The 24,037-nt window shown below is 39.4% G+C and overlaps 1 protein-coding gene across 4 annotated transcripts in view; it reads left to right on the top strand.

Annotated features, from left to right (window-relative positions):
• Window positions 1-24,037, top strand: part of VEPH1 (ventricular zone expressed PH domain containing 1) — a 274,555-nt gene that overhangs the window by 143,580 nt on the left and 106,938 nt on the right. For all 4 annotated transcript variants that reach the window (XM_063602997.1, XM_063602998.1, XM_008956082.5 and 1 more), the window contains one exon: window positions 9,495-9,715. In XM_063602997.1, coding sequence (XP_063459067.1) covers window positions 9,495-9,715 — 221 coding nt within the window. The remainder of the gene's footprint in view (window positions 1-9,494; window positions 9,716-24,037) is intronic.

Raw genomic sequence — 24,037 nt, 5'->3', positions numbered from 1 at the left:
CATGGAGCCCCGAGGGGATGTTACAGTGTGTCACAGCTCTGGCTCAGGGAGTCCTGAGGTCTGGGCCTCCAGAAGGGTCGCAGCTCTTTTCCCCTAGTCTGGCAAATGGGAACAGGTCACCACCCACAGCTTGGTGGGCTGGCCAGAAACATGTTTCAGCTTTTATCAGCCAGATGCTGTCATGGGGGCTTTATTCCAGCATTTTCCTCTCCAGGATCTGGGGTATCCTTCATGATTCTGGTGGAGTCCCATTCTCCTTCTTGAATTAAAGCTCACAGAGCTGATCTTTATGTACTATTTTGCTATTTCCAAATGGCTGAGGCACTCTGAAAATCCTCTAATCTGCCATCTTAGAAAACAAAACAAAACAAAATGAGGTGTTTTTTAAAAAATGGTCACAAATAACCAATTCATAACCAACTCCAAAAATAAAACAAGTTTCAATATCTCCACTTAACACTACTTAATAAATGTCTTACCAAGCACATCAGGATCCATTTGAAAAAGGATTAGTAGAAAAGTTCCTCCTTTGACTTTCTTAAAATTACAATTCTCATTCTATGAGATTGGGATTGGATTCTCATTCTATGGGATTGGAATTATAATCGTAACCCTAACTCATTGTCCCAAACCAAATGGATCTTTTCTTTTTAAAAATTACATTGTTCAAACTTTTTTTGTCTTTTATTGGGAGAACCAAGAAAGTAAAAGTATTTCAGCATATGCCAGTGCTACCCACACTTTTCATATTCTTCTGTAAACAACCAGGTTGCAAGTGAAAAGCAAATGACTGTCCCCAGTCTTCAATCTGCACACCTGAGTTGGGTCACATTTATAAAACAATATGTAATGGAGAGAAGAATTAATATGTGGATGGAAAACAATGCTCACATGGATTAGGATGATTAGTAATTTGCTAATGAAAGAAAAGCCCAATTCGTGCAAAGGCAATAAGAAAATCTGCCCATGGTAGCCAAGTAGAAGGGAAGATAAACTGGAAAATATGCTGAAGACCTAAAATCAAATAAAATTTCAGCTGACCTCAGTAAAGCTGATCTTGCATCTCTCTGGGCATGACTGCAAGGAGTTTCATAGAAATTCATCCCCTAATGCTTTGGAAAATCTTTTTCCTTTTACAGAAGATCCACAAAGATCTGAAATCCATCAATGGATTGGTCTATCTATGTATGCATTTCTATCTATCTATCTATCTATCTATCTATCTATCTATCTATCTATCTATCTATCTATATCTGCTTACCTATCCATCTATTTACCTATCCATCCATCCAGCTCTGTGATTTTATATTTTCAAATTTACCTACTTGCTAAAAATGTCTTTGAAAGCACTATAGTATTGATTTGGGGTTACAAAGTCATTCACAGATGTGCACAGAGTAGCAAAAAACTTCAGTTGTCCCCAGCTGAGGTTGAACAAAGTGATGCCCTGCTGTCTTGGTTCAGCTCTCATACTGTAAACAAGTATCTATTCTTTTCATGGCCTCTTTATTGCCACATTTTTCTTATCTTCATGCTTTTTTTTGTTTGTTTTTGGTGATTTCACTGCTTAAAGTGTCCCCCAAGTATAGTACTAAAGTGCTCTCTAGTGTTCCTAACCACAAGAAGACTGTGATATGCCTCATGGAGAAAATACATGTGTTGGATAAGTTTTGTTCAGGCATAAATTACCCTGCTGTTGGCCATGGGTTCAAATTTAATGAATCAACAGTATATATTAAATAGCTTTAAACAGAAACACACATAAAACAATGTTATGTATGAATCAGTTAACAAAAATGTAACCAGAGGCTTGCAAGAAACTAACCCTGAATTTCCTCTAGAAGCAATACTTCAGTATTGTCTAATTCAGGGTTGTAATTTTATGGAACATAACTACTTGTTATTCCCAAATAACAAGAATCAACATATTATATATAGTCATCCCTCAATATCTGAGGAAAATTGGTTCCAGAACCCCCGTGGATACCAAAATCCAAGGATACTCAAATCACTTATATAAAGTGGCACAGGACTTGCATACAACCTATGCACATCTTCCTGTGTGCTTTAAATCATCTCTAGATTACTTATAATACCTAATACAATGTAAATGCTATGTAAATAGTTATTCTGTGTTTCTATTTGTATTATTTTTATCGTTATATTGTTTCCTATTTTTTCCAAATATTTTGACCTGCAATTGGTTGAATTTGTGGATGTAGAACCCTCCAATATGGAGGGCCAACTGTATCTGTATAGGGAAGCATATAGAGTGATATATCATCATATTCACCTGCAATATGAGTCTATTGAACAGAGTCCTCTGAGTTGAATTTTCTACCTGCCTACATTCTCCAGAGGAGGGTGGTCAACTGTCCTGATTTGCGCATGATTAAGGAGTTTCCCAGGACAAGGGACAAGAGGCTTGCAGTTCTAAAACTGGGAAAATCTTGGGGCAAAGAATTGCTCCCCCAGTACCAGAGTTTCTCACAGCCAAAGAAGCATTGGGGTGGGAGGAGAGTCTAGTACAAACCCTTCAACTCTTGGTCTGGAGCTAAGTCTCTTCAATTAAGAAAGAGACTCTCATGGAATAAATACGCCCCCAGGCAGTTAAGCATCACTGGCCACACTCAGGCTTTTGAAGGCTCCTAAGAAAAGCCTGGAGTCACTCTGGCAAAGTTCCATTGAGAGAACATTAACAAAAAACTCATTTGCTTTACATTTCTAATGGCCCTTGCAAGTGTATCTTTGATGTGTGTAGAGACTTCAAAGAGTTGAACTATGAAGAAAGATTGTGTTTAAATCAAATGGTGTAAAATACAAATGCCCGGGAAATGCAATATTTTCATTCAGGCAACTAATATATTATTTTTTTTTACATTTGTAAAGTGATAAAAGACAGGGGAGAGAAAAATGTGGATTATAGGGCCAAATCCACATTTCCTACATCAGCAAATTCTCAAATTCTCAGAGATTTAGGACTCCACATAGACCAGTGATTCTCCTTTGGCTGCACATCTGAATCATCCAAGGGGTTTAAAAATTCCTATGCCTGAGCTCCACCCATTTCAATAAAATTGAACAGGAATTGGGAAGCAGGAGAGATTTACTTGGCATTAGAATAGTTTTAACAGCTTTCCAGGGGATTCTAATGTGCAGCCAGTGCTGAGAACCACTCACAAGGAGGACAGCACTGAGAAAGAACATCAGGAAACTTCTGGGTTCAGCAGGGAAGAAAGAATGCTATCATCAGCTGGTGACGTCTACCACAGGTGGAGTACAGAAAGGAGGGCTGCAGCCTACAGAGCTGCCCTAAATGGTTTTTATCAGCCCTAGTGATGAGGAAACATTCAAACTCTGGAATCAGATGAATCTTGATTTAATATTGGCTCTGCCACTTATAGCTATATTATACCTGTGCAACTTTAGTGAAGTTACTATCCCTCTTTACATCAATATCCTCATCTAGATACTCATTTTGCAAGGTCATTGTGAAGATTAAGTTAAAATGCATATGTCAAGTACCAGACATACAGTGGATGCTTAGTGAATGGAAGCTATTGTTATTATCCAGACCCCCACATTTTCATGTTTGGCCATTTTCTGAGTTGTGTTCTGTTTTTCTGACAAAGGATAGCAGAGCACCTTTATGAAACTGGAGTAGTAGTATTAAAAAAACAAAATAATAAAAAGTGAAAAAAATGGCCAATGCAATTTTGCAAACATATAATCTAGTTCAGGGGTCAACAAATTACTGCCTGTGGGCCAAATCCAGCCACATCCACTAATTTACTTATTGCTTTTAGCTCTTTTCCCACAACAAGAGACCATCTGACCCACTAAACTGGAAATATTTACTGTCTGTTCCTTTAGAGAAAATATTTATTTGACTCCTGATCCTGAGTTCATCAATACTCAGCATGGTCCATGGACACCAAGACCTTTTCAGGGAATCTGTAAGGTCAAAGCTATTTTTACAATAATACTAAGACATTATTTACCATTTTCACTGTGTTGACATTTGCATTAATAGAACAAAGCAATGGTGGTTTAAACTGCAAGTGCCTAGGCACAAACCAAGACAAGACAGTGGCACCACACTGTACTCGTAGTCATATTCTTTACCACCACACGTTTGCAGGACAAGAAAAAAAAAGCCAGTTTCTCCTAAGTCAGTGTTTCTCAGCCTTGGCAATATTGACATTTTGGACCAAACAACTCTCGGTTGTGTGGTTGTCTTGTGCATTGTGGGGTGTTTGGCCTCTACCCACCAGATACCACTAGCCCTCCCATTCTCCTAGTCGTGACAAAAATGTCTCCAGACATTCTCCAAATGCCCTCTGGGGAGGAAAAAAATCACTCCTCTCCCTTTCTTTTCCCCACTGCCTCCCCCTGGAAACCACTGAATTAACCTGATGAAGTAGTAGAAATTATTAATTTTATTAAATCTCAATCCTGAGTACACATCTTCTTAAGTTTCTCTGTGGCTAAATGGGAAGGATTCATTGGCTTGGCACTTATGCTGCTGATTGAAATACAGAAATTCAGTGGTTATCTTAAGAAAAAAAAACCATGTGTTATTTGCCTATGTGCCAAACTAACCACTTTTTTTGTGTGTGTGTAACCATTTTTACTTGAAATAACAACTAATGAACAATCTATGATTATTTGTTTGGGGCTGTTTGGTAGACATTATCCAGAAAATGAATGAAGTGAGCCTTTCATTTCAAGCAAAACTACTGATGCTAGTATTTGCTGCCAGTGATACAATTTGAGCTTGCAAATGAAAATTGGAGTTTTGGAAAATCTATTATCTGCCACTGTAAACTTGAAAGTTTCCCAATACTTAAAAGACTTTTCTGATGAGATCAGTGGTGAAAATAGTGAATGCAATGTTTTTTATATTATATAATGAAATGCATCAACCTTTGGAAGATATGCCTAACACAGTAAACCCATATTTTTCGAAATGACTAATGCTTAATATTTCAAAGTCATGCATAGGTAAAAGATTTAATCAAAGTGCAAGACAGACCAGTGGATTTTAATGTAATAGGATACAAAGTTAATTAAAGTCACATATCACAACTAACCTTTGAGAAACTACTTGTTGAGTTTTGGTGTAGCGTCCAAGAAGAATATTCACAATTATCAAGGCTATTTTGAAAATAGTCTTCCCTTTTCTAACTTCAAATCTTTATGAGGCCAGATTTAACAGATCAAATACAGAAACATATGAGAATATAGATGTCATCTATTAAGAAGTTACTAAAGAAATTTGCAAAAATATAGAGGAATGCCAGTCTTCTCACTAAATTTTTTGTTTTGGAAAATGTGATTTTTTAATGAAAATATACATTTTAAAAATTGCCTATTTTAACTTCCAATATGGCCAATACCAATAGATATAAACCAGATAACAAAAACTCTGGGATCTTTGATCATTTTCAAGAGTGTAAAGCGGTCCTAAAACCAAAAGATTTGAGAATTGCTGATCTATTTTGTATATACAGAGTATTTATAATATTTATATAACTAAATTAAAAATAGTTAACAAAAAAGACCACATAACTCTGATGATGAATGAGATGTAGGAAAAAGGAGTGGAAAAATATGTGCATAGGTCATTTAGTTTTTTGTTTTTTTTTTTGATGGGAGGAGCTGGCAGTATAGCAAGTGAGGGTCTAGATGTAGAAACAGGGAGGGCATATGTGGCCTTGAGCAAGTTAGTCTCCTATCTGTGCTTCAGTTTCCTCCTTGTTAAAGTGGCAATGATTCTAGTACTTATAGCATTATTTGGAGGATTATATGAGTAAATACCTGAACAGAGTATAGAATATGCTTGGTGCTTAGAGTAAGTGCCCTCTCTGGGCCAGCTATTTTTGTTTAATAATAAACAATGAATTTGTGTCAGCAGGGATAAGGTCAGACCCACAATTAAGGCTTACAGGTGCTGACCCTACCCCTCAATGGGGTGACTGAAAGCAGGAAAATCCAGTCACTAGCCCTCAGAGACAAAATATCATGAAGCTGAGAAAGAAATCAGAATCTCCTAACCCCCTTCCTGCCCTAATATCACACTTTCTAATCCAAAATCACATCTGTTACCCCTGTGAGGTACATGGATGTGCTCCAAGGTTTCAGAACAAATGATGTGAGGTTGGCTTGGTTTCATACTTTAGTTCCAGAGCAGTTATAATTTTTCCTGTTCCTGCACTGTGATTAATTTTCCCTTCAACTCAGTTGGCTGCCAGCGATCATTCAGAATTATGTTGATTTCAGCAAATACCCACACAACGACCTTCACCTTTTAAAAGACACATGCTTTAAAGAAGGGGCTTGCAAATTTTTATAGTGAGAAGGATTCTTAATGAAACCATGGGGACATTTATTGCATAAGCAAATGAAATGTTTGTGAAACGGTTTTTAAAAATTCTAATGAAAAATCTACTTCTGAAAGTAAGGAAGTTACCTCAAATTTTAAATTACATCTTAGTAGGACAAACAGCATATAAAATTCAGTTCCTGTATCTTCCTACCACCCTATATCAAGCAGGATAAATTTATGGTAATTGTTTTCTAAGGTTACTGAGAATGTTGAGTTTAGAGTCTGAAACCTTGCCAAATTCAAATGTCGCCTTCTCTCTGAGATGTGTCCTACGTACATTATTTACCATTGACTCCCCCTTCTGCTTCATTTTCCTTTGAGGCACGTTTTTCCATCTAACACACTATACATTTTACAAAGATATTTTGTTTATTGTCTGTCTGCCTCATTATTGTGGCAGGAATTTTTGTGCTTTTTCTTCAGTGATATGTTCCTGACTTCTAGAAGGGGGTCTGGCATATGGTAGGGACCCCCCACATCCAGCTTTTACCTTTAAATCAGGAATAGAAAATGTCCCTTGATGCATTGCATATCATGAATTCACACATGGAGACTTTGAATTAATAAATGAGTCTATGTTGCAAAAAAAAACAAAAACTGTTGGATCCAAGAGCATTTAAGTATTGTTCTGCAACCTGGCAATTGTATGACCCAAAATATGAAACAGGGTCTCCAGGAACATATTCCAGGGGTCTTTTATTTTCATTCATCTAACATTATTCTTTGATGAATAGATGTCTTTAGCTTCAACTAGCTGTCCAGCTCATGAAAGCACAAGCCTCTGTCTCACATACCCATACAGGACACTGTGCCCTAGTGGGGTTTAAAAAATAAATAAGGGATTGATGGCAGAAGTACCCCATTTACCCCAAGAGATATGTTCCAGTGCAACTGTACATGGAATCTTTGAAAATCAAGTACCAAAAATGAGGGAACTTCACTACTTAAATTTGTTCTGTATTAAATATTTATTGTAAAGCACAGAATTCCTTTGTAACAACATACTTTATTTATAAGGTCATATTTTGATATATAAGGTTTTCTTAAATCAGTAAATTGAGACACACACACTGGGTGTAGAATCCACAGGCTCAATTTAGTGCCAGGTTGATGACTGATGACTGAGAAGTAGCTCCTTTAGAAGACTTGACTGGCACATGTAACCATTAGGAAATTATAAATAAAAGGTGAGGGGGATTGTGTGTTCTTTAAAAGCAAGGGCATCCTTTCATTCACCTTTGTTATCTAGAGTCTAGTAAAAGCATATTATAGGCATGCCATACCTATTTGGTGATTAAATAAGAGCATGAGTAAGCAAATGATCAAATGCAATTAAGTACTAAAAAGATTTTTGGCTGGACACGGTGGCTCACGCCTGTAATCCTAGCATTTTGGGAGGCTGAGGCAGGAGGATTACTTGAGCCCAGGCCAGCCTGGGCAACACGGTGAGACCCTGTCTCTACAAAAAAATAAAAAAATAAAAAATAGCTGAGTGTGGTGGCACACACCTGTGGTGCACCTACATAGGAGACTGAGGCAGCAGGATAGCTTGAGCCCAGGAGGTCAAGGCTGCAGTGAGCCATGATCACACCTCTGCACTCCAGCCTGGTCAACAGAGTAAAATTCTGTCTCAAAAAGATACTAAAATAAAATAAAATTAAGATTTTTAAAGAGTCTTTAATGCAGTAAAAATTTACACAGGAGTCACTGGAGACAGCTGCATGGAAGAGTTGCACCTTGAAGGAAATTAAGGCTTCAAATGCTAGCACAAAGGGTAAATAAGAATTCCTAATGAGAAGAGTAATCTAGATCTGTGCACCAGTTAGTCAGAAGGATTGTGAGCAGCAACTTCCAGTATATATTTATTTATATTTATACATATGTTCCACTATACTAACAAGAAAAAATTTTAGACATACACAAAAATAAGATTTTAAAAGAAAAGTTAAATGTGAAATAAGCCATATTTTAAATTGTTATTTATTAATGGTATATCATTATTTCTATTGGGCACAAATCTACATTTCAAATAACCTTTTCAATAATTTTGAATATTGAATTTTTTGGCTAACTTCCAGTCATGTCAGATTAGATCACATTGCCTCAAAATATGGCTAATGAGGAGTTTTAATAGGTATAAGAGATGTGTCAGCTAAGCCATTTTCTTATTTGCTCATGCCTACATTATTCATATTGTCCTTAATCTTTCATTCTTTGAAGGAACTTAGATGACTGTGAAAGTTAGCTTGGTTAAACCTAGATAATATAATCTACTCAATCAGCCAAGCATATAAAAACTGTAATACACTGAAAGATGCTTAAAGTTAACAAGTCAGTGAGAAAACCTGCAGCAAGGAAATCAACCTAGCACACTAGTGGAATATGCAACCATCACCCCGACAGACAGATGGGTTAAGTGTGCCAGGGTCAAGGCTCACTTTGAGACCATGGACCGTACCTGCCCCGTGCAGGTGGAGTTAGCAGCTCACATAGTTGTGAGAGGTGCATGTGTGGGGTCTCATCATTTATGATGGTTGAGAGGTTTTGACCTGGAAAGATAGGTTAATGAGTATGTTTGCATATTAGTCTGTCCTGGAAATCAGGAATAAATTAAAAATCTCAAAGAAGCAGATTCAGAGGAACTATGAATGAAACTGATTATTCAACTTGAGCTAGCTCCCTGAGTCAGCTCCCTATAGAATTATCATCTGCTGCTCATGGGACTCTGATTTTTTCTTTTCTATTTATTAATTTTTTTTTTCTGAGACCGAGTCTCCCTCTGTCTCCCAGGCTGGAGTGCAGTGGCACGATCTTGGCTCACTGCACCGTCTGCCTCCTGCGTTCAAGTGATTCTCGTGCCTCAGCCTCTCAAGTAGCTGGGATTACAGGCATGTGCCACTGTGCCCGGCTAGTTTTTTGTATTTTTAAGTTGAGATGGGGTTTTACCATGTTGCCCAGGCTGGTTGCAAACTCCTGTTCTCGATCAGGAGTTCCAAGCCATCCACCCACCTCAGCCTCCCAAAGTGCTGGGATTACAGGCATGACCACCATGCCTGGATGATTTTCTTCTAAAAGATAAACCTATTTTCTTCATTGTTTTTGGCAGGAGAGAGCCAGGAGCTGCCTGACATACCTGGTGAGCCAACTGGCCAACATGGAGCATTCGTTTCACCATATTCTCCTGCTGGAGATTAAAAGCATCACCGACACCTTCTCCTCAATCTTGGGCCCTCAGAGCAGAGACATCTTCCGCATGAGCAACAGCTTCACTGCCATTGCTAAACTCCTTACCCGACAACTGGAAAATACCAAGGCTGGAAGTGGCAGGTGAGCAAGAGCTTCTGTGTACCTCAGGGAGCTGCTGTGCACCTGTGGGGGTAGAATGCAGACAGTTAAGCCTCTCTAACTTCCAAAGGAAGCTAAAACCTGTATCTCAACAGAGAATAATATCTGTATAAATTATGGCACTTGCCAGAATCTTTCTTCTAAATGTGTGAAAACCAGAATGTAACAAAACAATAAATTTAAAAGGTTCACAAAATATGGTAAAGGAATTAGAACATAGTGCAAGTAATATTTTATAGCACCCGTTTATTTACTCAACAAGCAGTTAACAATTTAAATTGTCATACTGAATAATCGAACATAGCTTACTATGTATCAGGAAGCTAGACATATATAGAGAGATAAGCAGGTTTCTTGTATTCAAGAAGCTCACTGACTAGTATGAGATAAATATTTAAGTGCATAATGGGAGAATAGCAGAATGGCTGAAAGGTTATGCTTATCAAGATGAGTTCAAGGGGCATGGAAAATACAGAGATAGAGTATGTACTTCTGCATCAAAGGGAGAGGGGTGGGAAGCTGTTATCAGAGGAGGTTCCTCTGAAGAGGTGATATTTTGAACCAAGTAGTGAAAGATGACCAGATTTCACCAGGCTGTCTTTTGGGCAGCATTTGAAAAAGCACTTTCTGGAAACAGAAGTCATTTTGTATGACTAGGGTTATGTTACAAGGAAAATAACATTAGGAGATGCTGGTGAAGTGGTAGGCAGGGACCAGTGGATGATAGGCTCAACAGAGTGGACTAAGGAGTTCAGTTTTACCCTCTAAGCAGTGAGGAGTGATTGTGGAGCTTCGTACATGGCAGGGTATAATCAGTCCAGATTTCAGGAAGCTCACCCTGGCCCCAGTGCAGAGGATGTCTCAGGAAGAGGCAGATGAGCCAGATCAAGTGAGGGAAGAGCAGAAAAGTGTGCATAGGTGTTGGCCATGAGGAAATTATTGACGATTGAGGTGAGGAAGCTGCCATTGGTGTGGCTAGCAGAAAACAGGGTGATGGGGCTTGCAGAGAGAGTGGACACAATGCACAAACTGGCCTTTTCAAGAAGCTTGTCTTTGGAAAAAACATACAAGGCCATGCAAGGTTGAGGGAGGGGTTTTATTTGTTTTTGCTCTGGTTTGAATAGAGAGAAACTTAAAAAACTTATGACCTTTAGAAGTTACAAAAGCCCTTTATGTATGTAATCTCATTTGATCCTCATGACCATTCTACAAGGCAAGAAGGGCAGATGTCACTTACTCCTACTTTATAGAAGAAGAAACAGAGGCTCAGATACTGGTTAAATATCTTCCCAATGTTACACAATGACTAAATGACAGAGGATGGACTCGACCCCATCTCCATAATTCAGATCACAGGCAATGGAAGGTGCTCAGTTATGGAGGAGGGTGGGGCCCATTTGAGACTAGTGTCAAATTCTGTGGGTTTTTTGGAATAACAAATGATGCATGCCATTTCCAGTGTGAAACAAGAATTCCATGAGAAGCCATCTTGATAGAGTAGTGAGCATTTAGTCATTTGGGTCTACTTTATGTTCAGCATGGTGTAGAGCCTGGAGGTCCTAAGAGATATAAGGTACTATCCTTACCATCAAGAGTCACAGTCAGAGGATGTGATGTGCTAAAAGTGCATACAATGGGCTATGGTGAAAAAGGGATGTACTGACCAGCAGCCAGAGAGTCGAATATTTCACAGAGAAGGTAAAATTTAAGTTCATTTCCTATTTATTATCTTCCATGTGCCAAGCATTTCTCTAGAAACTAGGTCAAGTTGCACAGAATGAACGAAAATTCCCCAGATAAGGGTAGAAAGGATACCACAAATTAAAAAAAATAGCACATACAAAGATACAAGGGCTTAATAATATGTGCTCAGACTGAGGAAAGATAATTTGTTCAGTAGGGCAGGAAAGTAAGTTGAAAAGTTAGGTCAGAGGCAGATTATCAGAGGCCTTTCATGCTGTGTTAGAAGCAAGGGTTTGTTCTGTAAGCAACATGGAGGCTTGGAAAGATTTTAATCCAGAGAATTATCACAGCTCTTAGCACAGGAATTAACAGATAGTAAGCACTCAAATATTTTCACCAAATGAATAGGTAAATCAGGAGTAACTAACATCATGAAGCATTGAATTAATTTGGTTGGAGCAGCCAGTTGGCAAGAGACAAAGTGAGAGGTCTAGACAAAATGATGAGAGCCTAAGAAGTCAGGGCAGATCATTATATTAGAGGACACAAAATTATGAGGAAGTGATCACCTATTGGAGGTGGAGTAAGAAGAAGAGGGGGGTGGATGAACACCCAGAGATATGTAGCTTGAATGACCGCATAGAAATGGAGATGATGCTGATAACCAAGAAAGGAGTTCGCAGGAGGGAAGCCAACCTGGGACGATCTCTTAACCCCTACACACAGAGAATGTAATCTGACCAATAGTGTCATCAAAGTCAATAACTATTCACAGAGGTAGAGTCGGTAAATGTCCTTTTCTTTCAACACAATGAGTTTGATTGAGCATATAAAAATGTGTTGTCACCTGGTTTGATATACAGATGCCTATTACAAGGGTTTCTTAACCCTGGTATTATTGATATTTGGGCTAGATAACACTCAGTTGTGAGATTGCCATATGCATTATAGAATATTCACCAGCAATGTGCTGGCCCCTACCCACTAGATGATAGAAGAAGCACCCCCTTTCAATTGTGACAACCAAAAATGTCTCCAGGTTTTGCTAAATGTCCCCAAGGAAACAAAAACCTCCCCCACTTGAGAATCACTACTATATATATATATACCATTCAAAAATAGCATTTTCATAGACCCATAAGTTAACTGGCAATGACCTGAACACATGGCAGCATCCAGGAGAGTCAAGGCCAGCATCATTAAAAAGATTTGCCATTTATATGCACCCACAAAGTTGCTGTTGGCCAATTTTAATGACGTGGTTTCAGAAGTTTGGTTTACAGTCTCTGCAGTTGGTATTTGAGGGAGCCATTCTGTGCTGTATGCACAGCTGAACTGTGTGTCTTCTCCAAGCCATGGCTAACATGTGCCATGAGTGAAAGTTTGAGCCCATGTCCTGGCCAGTGCTCACCTATTCTCTATTTTCCCTATGGACACAAGGTTTCAAGAGGCCAGTTGACATTTCTGAGATTATATATGTGAAAAGCTTTATATAAAGAGAAAAAATATTATATAAGTGTGTTACATAGGCATCTTAGCAGGAAAATATATTTTTAATAAGTAGGCCTGTATTAGTCCATTTTCATACTGTTGTAAAGAACTGCCTGAGAGTGAGTAATTTATAAAGGATAGAGGTTTAATTAACTCACAGTTCGGCATGGCTGGGAGACCTCAGGAAACTTACAATCATGGAAGACGGCAAAGGGGAAGCAAGACACCATCTTCACAAGGCAGCAAGAAGACGTGCCAAGCAAAGCAGAAACAGCCCCTTATAAAACCATCAGCTCTCATGGGAACTCACTCACTATCACGAAAACAGCATGGGGGAAACTGCCGCTATGATTCAATTACCTCCACCTAGTCTCTCCCTTGACACGTGGAGATTATGGGGATTATAATTCAAGATGAGATTTGGGTGGGGACACAAAGCCTAACCATATCAAGGCCCAACCCAATTAGCAATGAACAATTTCCCCATGAAAAGAAGAATTTAGGAGATATGTAGGTAGGAAGAAAAAATAAGGTCCCACTATGAAAATATGAGTCTGCATGTATGAGAATGCATTTTAAATATCTTTTTTTTTTTTTTTTAGTATTTTTCTGAGGTGAGAGGGCAGGAGAGTAGGAAAGAAAGAAAGGGCAAAATGAAATGTAAAGAGATGAAAAGGTCACCACTCACCTCCTACCACAACTGCCATCATCCCCCACCTCAACCTCTCTCAATTGAAAATACTTCTCTCAGTTCAACCCCTCGCTGTCAATCTTCTTCTAATCGATTGTAATTATTCAGTGGGAATCTCTAAACCCTCGTGTGGACAGCCAGCCTTTTGTCTGAACGGCTCATCCTCTCTGGAATGGTTGCTAAGGCTTCTCTCCCAACATCTTTTCCTTGAATACCCTTCATTGTGACCATTTAACTTCAGTCATTTTAACCTGCCCCCAAAGCAGAAAGGTCTGCACTTTTGTCTAAAGCATGCAGCAAAATCTGATCCTTACAATTAAAGGGGAAATGAATAAGTGAAGAGAGCTTGAAAGAAAATTAAAGATGATAAAATTCAAAACAGATGTCATCTAATTTACAAATCTGACACGTAGCCCAGCAGGCCAGATTTTAGACTTCAGGCCAAAACTACAAGATTATCAAAAGAAAAACAATTAGCATCCTAGAAAGAATGGAAAACTGAAGCAGACAGGAGGCTTTCTTGTGCCAAACGACTGAATAAATTGAGTGAGTTTTGTTAGAAGCACCAGGTGAGTCCACTTGCACTTTTCCTGCTCCTGTTTTAGAAAGAATGTTTATATGTAAATAATAAACCAACAGAGGCTAAATAACAGGAGAGCCAAGCAAAGCATTTATATTTTTAAAATTAATTCTGAAGAAGCAAAAGGGTACAAGGGCTATTATGCATTGCAAAGGAGAAGGTGTCAGGTTGGAGAAGAGATCTATACCTTTCAATACCGTGCAAGTCCTATCTACCCCTCAACATCAAGTTATTTGTCTGCCAGGGCCCAGTTGAAGCTGGGGAGGGAGAGGGTGAGCTCTGGGCACCTCTGTAACTGGCTGAGCTGAGCAGTGGAGTGATCATTGCCTAGAAGATGCCTTTGCCAAATGAATGTGGCGCCAGGGAGGCTGCTATAATCAGGCACCATCAGAATGGGGGCAATTTGTCACAGGTGGTCTTAGTAGGAAGTTAGGCACAGGCCCCAGTTGGGGATGGAAACTTTGAGGGATGGAAATTGTGGAGAGAAAGCAGCAGTGGGAGATAAATATGACAAATGAGAAAAGATAGGGAGAGAGGATGATGATGGCAAAAAGCAGAAGGGGAGACCCAAGGAAAAAAGGAGAAAGGGTCCTGACACAGGCCTGGGGCAGAGGAGGGTAGAGGAAGGTTACAGTTCCCTCAGATCCAGCCTGCAAACTTCAGCCAAAGCCGTGAAAGTCATGGGGAAAAAAAGAAGTTGTTTGTGTAAGAAAAGTTTAAGACAAAGTGTGTGATTATAGTTTCTCCAATCCTCTGGCTTAGTTACATGAATGTTGCGTTTTTTTTGTTGTTTTGGTAGTGATGGTGGTAGTGATTATGAGATTTTATGCTTGCTCTTCACTTTAAGAATCAGGCCTGAAAACAGAAAGGGATAATGAAAGCTAAATTATAGTCAAAACTGACTGAATAGGTGTAAATCTGACTTTGGTATAAGTGAAAAGAGATGATACAAAGGAGGGAAGGAAATAAAACAATAGCACATGCAGGAGAATGAAGGGAAAATAGGGTAACTCAACTATATTCAAAGAAAAATGACTCCAGGAAATCTGTCTTCCTTGGAGTGGCTCCAGAATTCCATTTATCCCACATTCCATGCAATGAACATCAAAGAAATGGAGTACAGCAAAGAGACATATTTGATGTATTGTGTGGCCCTAATGTATACTCAAGCAACACAGCCTGTAAAGAACCTTTTCAACTACGAGGCCCTTTGCAACCTGTCATTCCAGAGTTCCCATCTTGACATCCTGGGAGTCACATCAGAACCTAGCTCTACTGAAATAACAGTAATGCACATGCTTAGACATCATGTCCCCAAGACATTGTCCAAGACCTTGAAAGTAATCGCTCTTCACTGAGTCCACAACACAAACTGCAGAGAACAGGGGGCCAAGTTCTTCTCTGCAACTCTGCAAAAAATTCTGCATATGTAGGCCTGATCAAGCTTTAAACCAGCTCTTACCACATGGTAGCTCCTGTGCTAGGAGCTTTCCCCTCTGATTTGTTTAATCCTCACAACAAAAAGTCTTTTCATATGCATCAGGATAATAGAAACTTCATAGTAGAGCGTAATAGAGTAAACCTTGCAGACAGGCAAGAACAAAGTAAAATTCTTGCTGTGAGTCCATGGTAATTCCTGGAGGGCCAGTAATACAAACGCCCAGACATCAGTTCATTAAGTTTCTCTTAATTTCTTCTTTTAATCTAGTCCAGTGAATCTCAAATTTCAGTGTGGATAAGAGTTACAGTTTTCACAGTATTTCATGGATAATTCAAAAGAATATTAAAGGAATGTCAAGGGTAACTTTTGCCTATTCCTCCCCAAAGAGGTACCCCACTAACCTTTACCATCACCTTCTAGAATGCCCTCTTTGTGCCTCTCTTCCCATTGAAAGCTGGCATTCAGAACCAAGACTCCAGTTTGGTACTACTTCTCCATGAGGCCTTTTCCACCCACCATCACACATAGTGATCTGTGCTTTCCTCTGAGCTCCCACAGTTCATACAACCTTTCCACCTCCCAGCACATGCCATCCTGGCCTGGAGTATTAGGTGTCCTTCTGTGTCCCTCTACTCTTCCACAGACTTGAAGAGCTAATATTCACAGCCCATGCTCTATGGAAGGAAAAATAAGGTCTTAAAGTGTTCACAAGAACTTCCACATTTTTAGGTAAGACATGTTCGTACAAAGAGAAATTAATTCTTTGAAAGCAGCTGTTGGTTCAGGGAAGGTACACGAGTCAGTTCAGAACCATAATTAAAAACATGGGACATTCTGGTCAGCATTGCCCCCTGCTTAGGAAAAGCTGACTATAATTTTGCCCCACCAAGGTAAATTTTAAGAATGAAACAAGAGTTTTGATAAGAAACGAGTATCTCTTTTCAATCTAGAGAGGTCTATGGTGATCACTTGTGTAAAAAGAAAATCATAACAGCCATTTGTGGCAGTAGCTGTGGCTGTTGTTACTCCTCTGTGCATGGAAAAGGAAGGAAAGGCTTCGGTTTTGGGCCCGTCTTCTTACTGAAGAGGTTAAGTCTGACATGTGGTACCATTTATGTTCCAGCTGTTATTCATTTACTCCACCAGTTGTCCTCCCTTAACGCAGCATTTAGGGTGATGTGAAGGTCTTTAAAGGCATTTCAGGAATTCATCTATCAGCATGAGATGTAGGTAGGAGACATTGTTATCAGCTTTGGAGACAATGAAGCAGGCCCAGGGAGTGTGAGACCTCAGACAGGCTGGCTCTGCCATGTAAGGACACAGTAGGGTAGAGACTCAGGCAGCCCCAGTATGGAGTGTGGGCAATGTAATATCAGCTTCATGGGGAACCAGGTCCATTTTCTGTAACATAGCAATGTTCAAAACACAGGGCACACAAAAAAAGAAAGCTTTTCATGAGGCACCCATGCCCTGGCTTCCCATTTCAAGCAAGACAGAGAACACCAAAGTTCTAGCCTAGGGAATGAGGAAAAAGGGTGTCTGTGGGAGAAGAGGTAAGAGGACCTTGACCCTCTACAACCCACGTGAGAGGAGGGCCAGGGTGCCAGCTGGTGCTCAGACACTTCTTCCTGGACCCTGATGACCTAGCTATTCACTATTTTGGTTCCCCAAATGCTCCCTATTCCTTTTTAGTATCTGTCATAATTGAACTTTAAAGTTGCCATTTGCATGACATTTTCTGAGTTTTGAACACCTTTTTAGTTTGTGTTAAAAGAGGGTGCCAAAATTCACTTTTCCAATTAATACAAAGGGTTGCTCCCGTGACTATGTATCAACTCTATTCTGGTGTCTGATTCCCACAGGATGTTATTCAGAGATATCAGATTGTAATAACTCTTCTTGGTTACCGTGCTATATCACCAGTGCCCTAATATGTATTACTTATTCCTGGGGTAGATTCAGATGTAACCTGAATCACACCTACTTAGAGGAAGTGTGCAGAGTGGAGTGTTAAGTGAGAGCTCTGGAGGCAAACAGTTGGATTTAATGTTGGTTTGGCTAAGTGACCTGAAGTGTGCCTCAGTTTCCTCATCTGTAAATGGAGTTACTAATAGGGCCAGCCTCCCTTGATTGTGTGAGAAGCAATTCATGTACCAGATTTAGAACAGTGAAGACTATACATAGAAAGCCCTCTGTAAATGTTAATGAGTAGCATTAGCACTTTGTTACAGGTGTGCATTATAATAGGTGTTGGCATATCCACTAGACCAGTGCCCATCTGCAAACTGTTTCTTATCAGACTGTGATGAAGTGATTGCAGATATTAAAAATAAGAAAATAAGAAGTTAGAACTTTTATAGCAATTTAACATTGCTGTAATATCCAAGTACCTGATCAGTGGACGTTGTATGTCTTGTTTTATTCATTGCATTTCTCTAGTAGTTTATTTTTGCTATTTTTACAAAAATATTGGTCTGTGACATGAAAATTTAAAAAAAAAATAGTTCTTTACTACAGTGAGTTTAAAAGCTACTGTATTAAATGTTGGATACAGCTGGACCCAGACTAAGTCTGAGAACTCTCTTTAATACCTAATATTTTATTCCCTAAACTTTCTTCTGGGACCTAAAGGAAAGAGATTTAATAAATGAAAGGTGATGAACACACACCAGTGTGGCCATGGTTGAGATACAGCTACTCTAAGATGGGTTACAGTTGAGGAAAAATGGTTCTTAATATTATTCATATTCATCATAAAGCAAAAGATAGGCTTTTCATTAGTTGGCAGCCTGAAGGCTGTTAGATAAACTTTGCTGTAGGTAAGGGCTGAATTCTAGGTAGACTAGGAATTGAATCACAGAATTTTATGTAGGAGTTCTATCCCCAGCTCAGTTATTGATGTGTTTTTGATTAAGTATATCCTCCATTTCTGGGTAACTATGTTTCTATCAATTAAAATTGGGTTACAGTATCATATTTGAGATGAAGACTATGAGAAGATGTATCAAATAGGAAAATTTTAACCATTTTTCCTGCTCTTCCAGTGTCAAATGCCAAGAGTGACAATGTCTTAGCTCTTTAATCCTCATGGCCAGACCCTATTGCTTGCTCCTGTGCCCAGACGATAAAATCAGCCTAGGCAAAGAAGAGCACATTGCCTTACAGGTCTCCCTCTTGATTGACAGTGCTTTGATGATATTCCTACTGTACGTTTTTTACGGTCCTTTATAATTTACAAAGTGATTTTGTAGCTTGTGTTATATCTGGGTGGCAGTTCATTAGGATGGGGTGTCCGTCTTCTGTTAAGGCTACTGCTCACCTGATATGCCCAGTCGTCTCAGGAATCTAAAGATGCGGGGTCCATCTGAACCAGTATCTGCCAGCAGCAAAACCCGAAAATGTACCTTTACCTCGGAATGTATCCCCAAAAGGATAAAAGGCAAGGCCTACCAACTCCAAATAATCCACAGATTAAGTCTTACCTTACTACAGAATTAGTGAAACCCTCAGCAGCCTTGCTTGAGGAAAAAGGCCTCTGCCCTGGTCCACTTCAGATTCTCTTATTTCATTGTCTGGGCCATTGCTTCTCAAAATTTGAACGTGTCACTGGACACCTGGGGACCGTATTAAAGTGCACATTCTGATTCAGTAGATCTGGGATCAGAACCTGAGATTCTGCATTTCTGACAAGCTCCAAGGTGATGCTGATGCCGCTGGTCCAGGGATCTCACTTTGAGTAGGAAAAGCAGGGGCTTTGCACTTTTTGCTGATCCCTTTTCCATGTCTTATTCTCTCCCATGTTGGTTAAATAACTGAAAAGTGAGCAAATGATTGGGCATCTGAATTAGAAGTGTCGCTTCCTTGTATCATGGCTTTTATATTTTCATTCTAATTTCAGGAAATTCTCTTTGTCTGCAGTTGCTCAGAATTCATATTTCAAGTACAGGGATTTATTTTTAATTGGCCATTTCTATATCCCAGTTCTTGTATGCTCATGGAGTAGGAGAGTCCCTCTCTTTTAGTACACACTGTTTAAGATACTGCAGTAAGAGGAGGGATTTTATAGTCCTCCCTGGCTTTGAGCAGGAAAAGCATATCTTCTAGGATTGGTAACACTTGCGCAAACCTCCTTCTTTCAGTGTCAAATGTCCACATCAAGCAGCAGCCACTCAGGGTTTTACCATGCCTTGAATTTTTCATGCGCATTCTATGTGAGCAACACTGTCAAATCCAGTATCTTATACAATGCTTTCAGCAATCTGATGATGTAATATCAATCCCATTTTTATATAACAAAAATAAAACTTAGAGTCCTTAAGAGTTTTATAGCATCACTAATAAACATGAAATTGGAGTCATGAACCTAAGCTTTTCCCCATAAGATTCTGTTCAGTCAGTTTCCCCCACAACTGTCTCCTTTTGAAAACTCTTTTAAAATTTTGTGTAAATGAAGTAAATCATGGAGTTATTTCATTTTAGCAGAGTTCTACCATTGGCATGATCACATTCTGATCCCCACATAACTAGGTACCTGCCCATCTCTGCTTCTGCCCACTGAGCAGGTCAGAGGCAGAATAGATACCAAGAACTGAGTCTTATTGTTGTCCTTTCCCTTAACATTCCAGCTTAGGTGTTCCAGCAGCATTATTTATTGCAGTCCCAAAACAGATGCTAGCACTGTGAAGTTGGGGGATCTTCTCTATGATGACTGATGACCCAAGAGATTACTGAAGAGTAAGGAACATAGCATTCTAAGAATTCAGGACTCCAATGTGGATTTAGTCCATTGCATTCTCCTACTTCTCCTTTAACAAGCTTAACTCTGCAGGAGTACATATCCTGGACATGGAATTGTAGGCCAAGATCATCAAACATTAACTAATATTATTTTTCTTTGATTTAAGGAGCCAGGAAGAGAGGCTGCCAATCTTTCCACCCCTGCCAGCTTTATAGTCTCATCTCCCGGCTTAGTGAGAGCAGTGAGCAGCCCAAGGGCCAATTTGTTTCCAAGGGAAGTCCCCGTTCACACAAGAGGGAGGTAATTAGGCCTCCCCCTGGGAATCCCTAGAGGTACTTTTAAAAACTTTGCTTTGGCAACAGAGACCAGAAACTGTTCAGACTAGAAATTATCTGAACCTCTTGTAATGTGGTGTGTTGAGTTAAGGCCAAGTTAATATTTAGGGGATTATAGAACTCTGGCAAAGATTTCTGTAAAATTACCTCTGGGGTCAAAAGTGACAAATGGAAAAGAAATAACAACCCCCTGAGTGAGCCCAACCCACTGGCCCTTGCCCCCACCACTCTATGAGTAAACACATACAGGACCCATGGATCTGCCAGCACTTTCACATTTGTGATGTGTTTCCTTGCTGTAGGAGGGAAGCCGAAGTTTATCTCAGGAAAAGATCTTGGTTTTGGAACTTTTTGTTCAAAAACTTTGTTTCGAACAAAATACTTTTATCTTTTTATATTAAATTTTAAAAGCAAGAGGAAAAGAAGTAAAGGAAAGGGAATGTTTATGATAAACCCAAACCCTCTATCTACCATTTCCTGACCTTCCAATTTATTGGAATTGAAATTTGTCCTACCTCCCTGCCAGCAAAGTTCTGTGGCATGCCCAGGTGGATTGATGGCCAGAAACAGAAAGTTCCCTTTGACCCATCTGGAGACCTTGGCTGCCTCAATGACTTCATTACCACCCCAGTCCACTGACTTCTGTGCTCTACAAATCTAAATCATAAAACCAAGGGAGATTGTGCAGAAGAGAAAGTCTTTGCGGTGAGAATTCTCATCAGCCTTAGATCTAGAGAGCATTTCTTTATCCCAGACATTTTATTGTTGCTTCTTCATTCTTCATATTTGTTCCCTTGCAAATTACTCTTTTTGCCTCTACTCTTGCTCCCTGCTTCTCTCCACATTTCATGTTTACCAAATAGCACTGTGCCATCCTCAAACCCTGAAGGGCCAGGAGAAGTGGCCAGTCTCTCATGGGCATCTGGTAGACCTCAGGAGGTTTTCATTTTGTTTTTTTTGTTGTTGTTGTTATTTGTTTGTTTTGTTTTTTGTGTTTTGTGGTGGTTGTTGTTGTTTAGAGGTGGGTGGCAGGCTGACTTCAGACAACAATGTGGTCTCAGTTCACTTATTCTACAAAAATTCCAGGTCCTGTGTGTGCCAAGCACCGTGCCAGACCAGATGGGTTGTACAGGTCCCTGCCCACAGTGCAGCAGGGATTTATCCCAGAGTTGCTTTGCCAAGTCTAACAAATAAAAATACAGGACACCCAGTTGAATTTCAGTTAAATAACAAATAATTTCTTAGTATTTTTAGTGTAATAATTGTAGTCAAGTATAATATATTTTTAGTATATTTCACTAGGGATATACCTACACTTAAAAATACTTATTGTTAGCCAGGCTCGGTGGCTCACGCCTGTAATCCCAGCACTTTGGGTGGCCGAGGCGGGAGGATCACGAGGTCAGGAGATTGAGACCATCCTGGCTAACACGGTGAAACCCCATCTCTACGAAAAATACAAAAACAAAATTAGCCGGGCATGGTGGCGGGCACCTGTAGTCCCAGCTACTCAGGGGGCTGAGGTGGGAGAATGGCATGAACCCGGGAAGCAGAGCTTGCAGTGAGCCAAGATCACTCCACTGCACTCCAGCCTGGGCGACAGAGCGTGACTCAGTCTCAAAACAAACAAACAAACAAACAAACAAACAAAAAACTTATTGTTTATCTGAAATTCAGATTTGGCTGAGTGTCCTGTTTTTCACTGAGAATCCTTACCCTTGAGGCACCCAACCTGCCCTCTTGGGGTCAGTGAGTGTCATGCCCAGCATCTCATCAGAGTAACGCTATAAAGCAACTTGAACGTGAAGGAAGGCTGCTTCCAGCTACTAAAGCTCTGATGCATCCAGGCTGCAGGGCTTGCTAACCATTATCTGGTCACTGGAGACACAGGCACGGAAAGGGGCTTAAGTGGCCATCCCCTCCTACAGCCTGACAGTAATAAAATCTAACATGTGATGACTGCTTGTTATGTGTTAGGAACACTGCTTCATGTTGGTTCTGTCATTTAATCATTCTACCAACCCCGTGAGTTAAGTACAGTTATTATCTGCATTTTATAGATGGTGAAACTGATATAAAGAGTACAACAAACAAAAGAAGGATTTCCATAAATATGAAACTTTTTTTAAGAATAAAAAACTGATCCAATAAAATTATCTTAGGACATTTTCTATAATCTATGAAATTTGAAGTTTTTTTGAAGAAAATGTGATTATTGTAACTGATATAAGCCAGAGCTTTAGACAGAAAGAAAAAAAATTATAAATTCATGAGAAATTTTCCTCTAACAATTCATATGTTTTGAAGTTTAAAAATGTGTATAGTCAGGCACAGCGGTACACACCTGTAGTCCCAGCTACTCAGAAGGCTGAGATAGGAGAACTGCTAGGGCCCAGATGTTTGAGGCCAGCCTGGGCAACATGGCAAGACCCCCATCTCTAAAAACTTAAAAATTAAAACATTAAAACATTTATATAATGCTCAATATCTAATACTTACATTTTGGGTTACAAGTTATGCTTTACAAATTTTTAAGTTTTAATGACCCCAGCTATAGAAATATTTGAAATAAAGGCATCCTTTAATTTTGAAGTGTGATTAGGTTCCATGGAACCAGAGAAATATTTTAGTTTCATGACTATACATGAACTAATGTGGATAGAAAATAAATACTCCCCAAAATTTCTTGTGTGGTAAGTCCATTAGATTTTTAAAAATTAACCTTGGCAATCATCATGGTTTGTAAAATAGCATCTAGAGATAGCATTATCTTGGTTTCATTTGTAATGGGAGTAAACATTTAGAATCTTCTGGCTATAAGATGTCAAAGCCTCCCATCTATCTGACTGTAGCCAATATCATATATATGTCAGAAAGAAAAACATTTTCAAGCCTAGCCTCTATTCCCATATACTGATTCTTGCAATCTACCAATGTATATTTTATTTATGCATGGTATGAGTAGATAAAAATTATGTAAAGCTATAGAAAACTTATAAAATTATGTAAGAAAAATGGTTTTAAATTGTATCAGCAACCGCTTATTAAACAATAAACAATTGCCTTGTTACCTAAAAGATGCTGGTTCCCACTTTGAATCATCAGCAGCTGTCCCTGGGCTGGACCTACAGGTGAATTCTGACCACTGAGGGCCCATAATCATGAACCTCCCTCAACGCCAGGACTGCTCTCCTCTCTGGGCCAGCCAGAAAAACTTCACTATCCAACCCTGCTAACGCAGTGCTTCACCAGTGTCCACCGCAGATATAGGTGCCAGAATGGGTAGATTATAACTGAAAAAATTAGTTACCAGCCCTTCTGCATTGCTTTTTCCTAAAAAGTAGT

Source organism: Pan paniscus, chromosome 2 (genome assembly GCF_029289425.2).
Source record: "Pan paniscus chromosome 2, NHGRI_mPanPan1-v2.0_pri, whole genome shotgun sequence".
NCBI classification, from domain to species: domain Eukaryota; kingdom Metazoa; phylum Chordata; class Mammalia; order Primates; family Hominidae; genus Pan; species Pan paniscus.
This window is presented reverse-complemented; position numbering and strand designations above follow the sequence as displayed.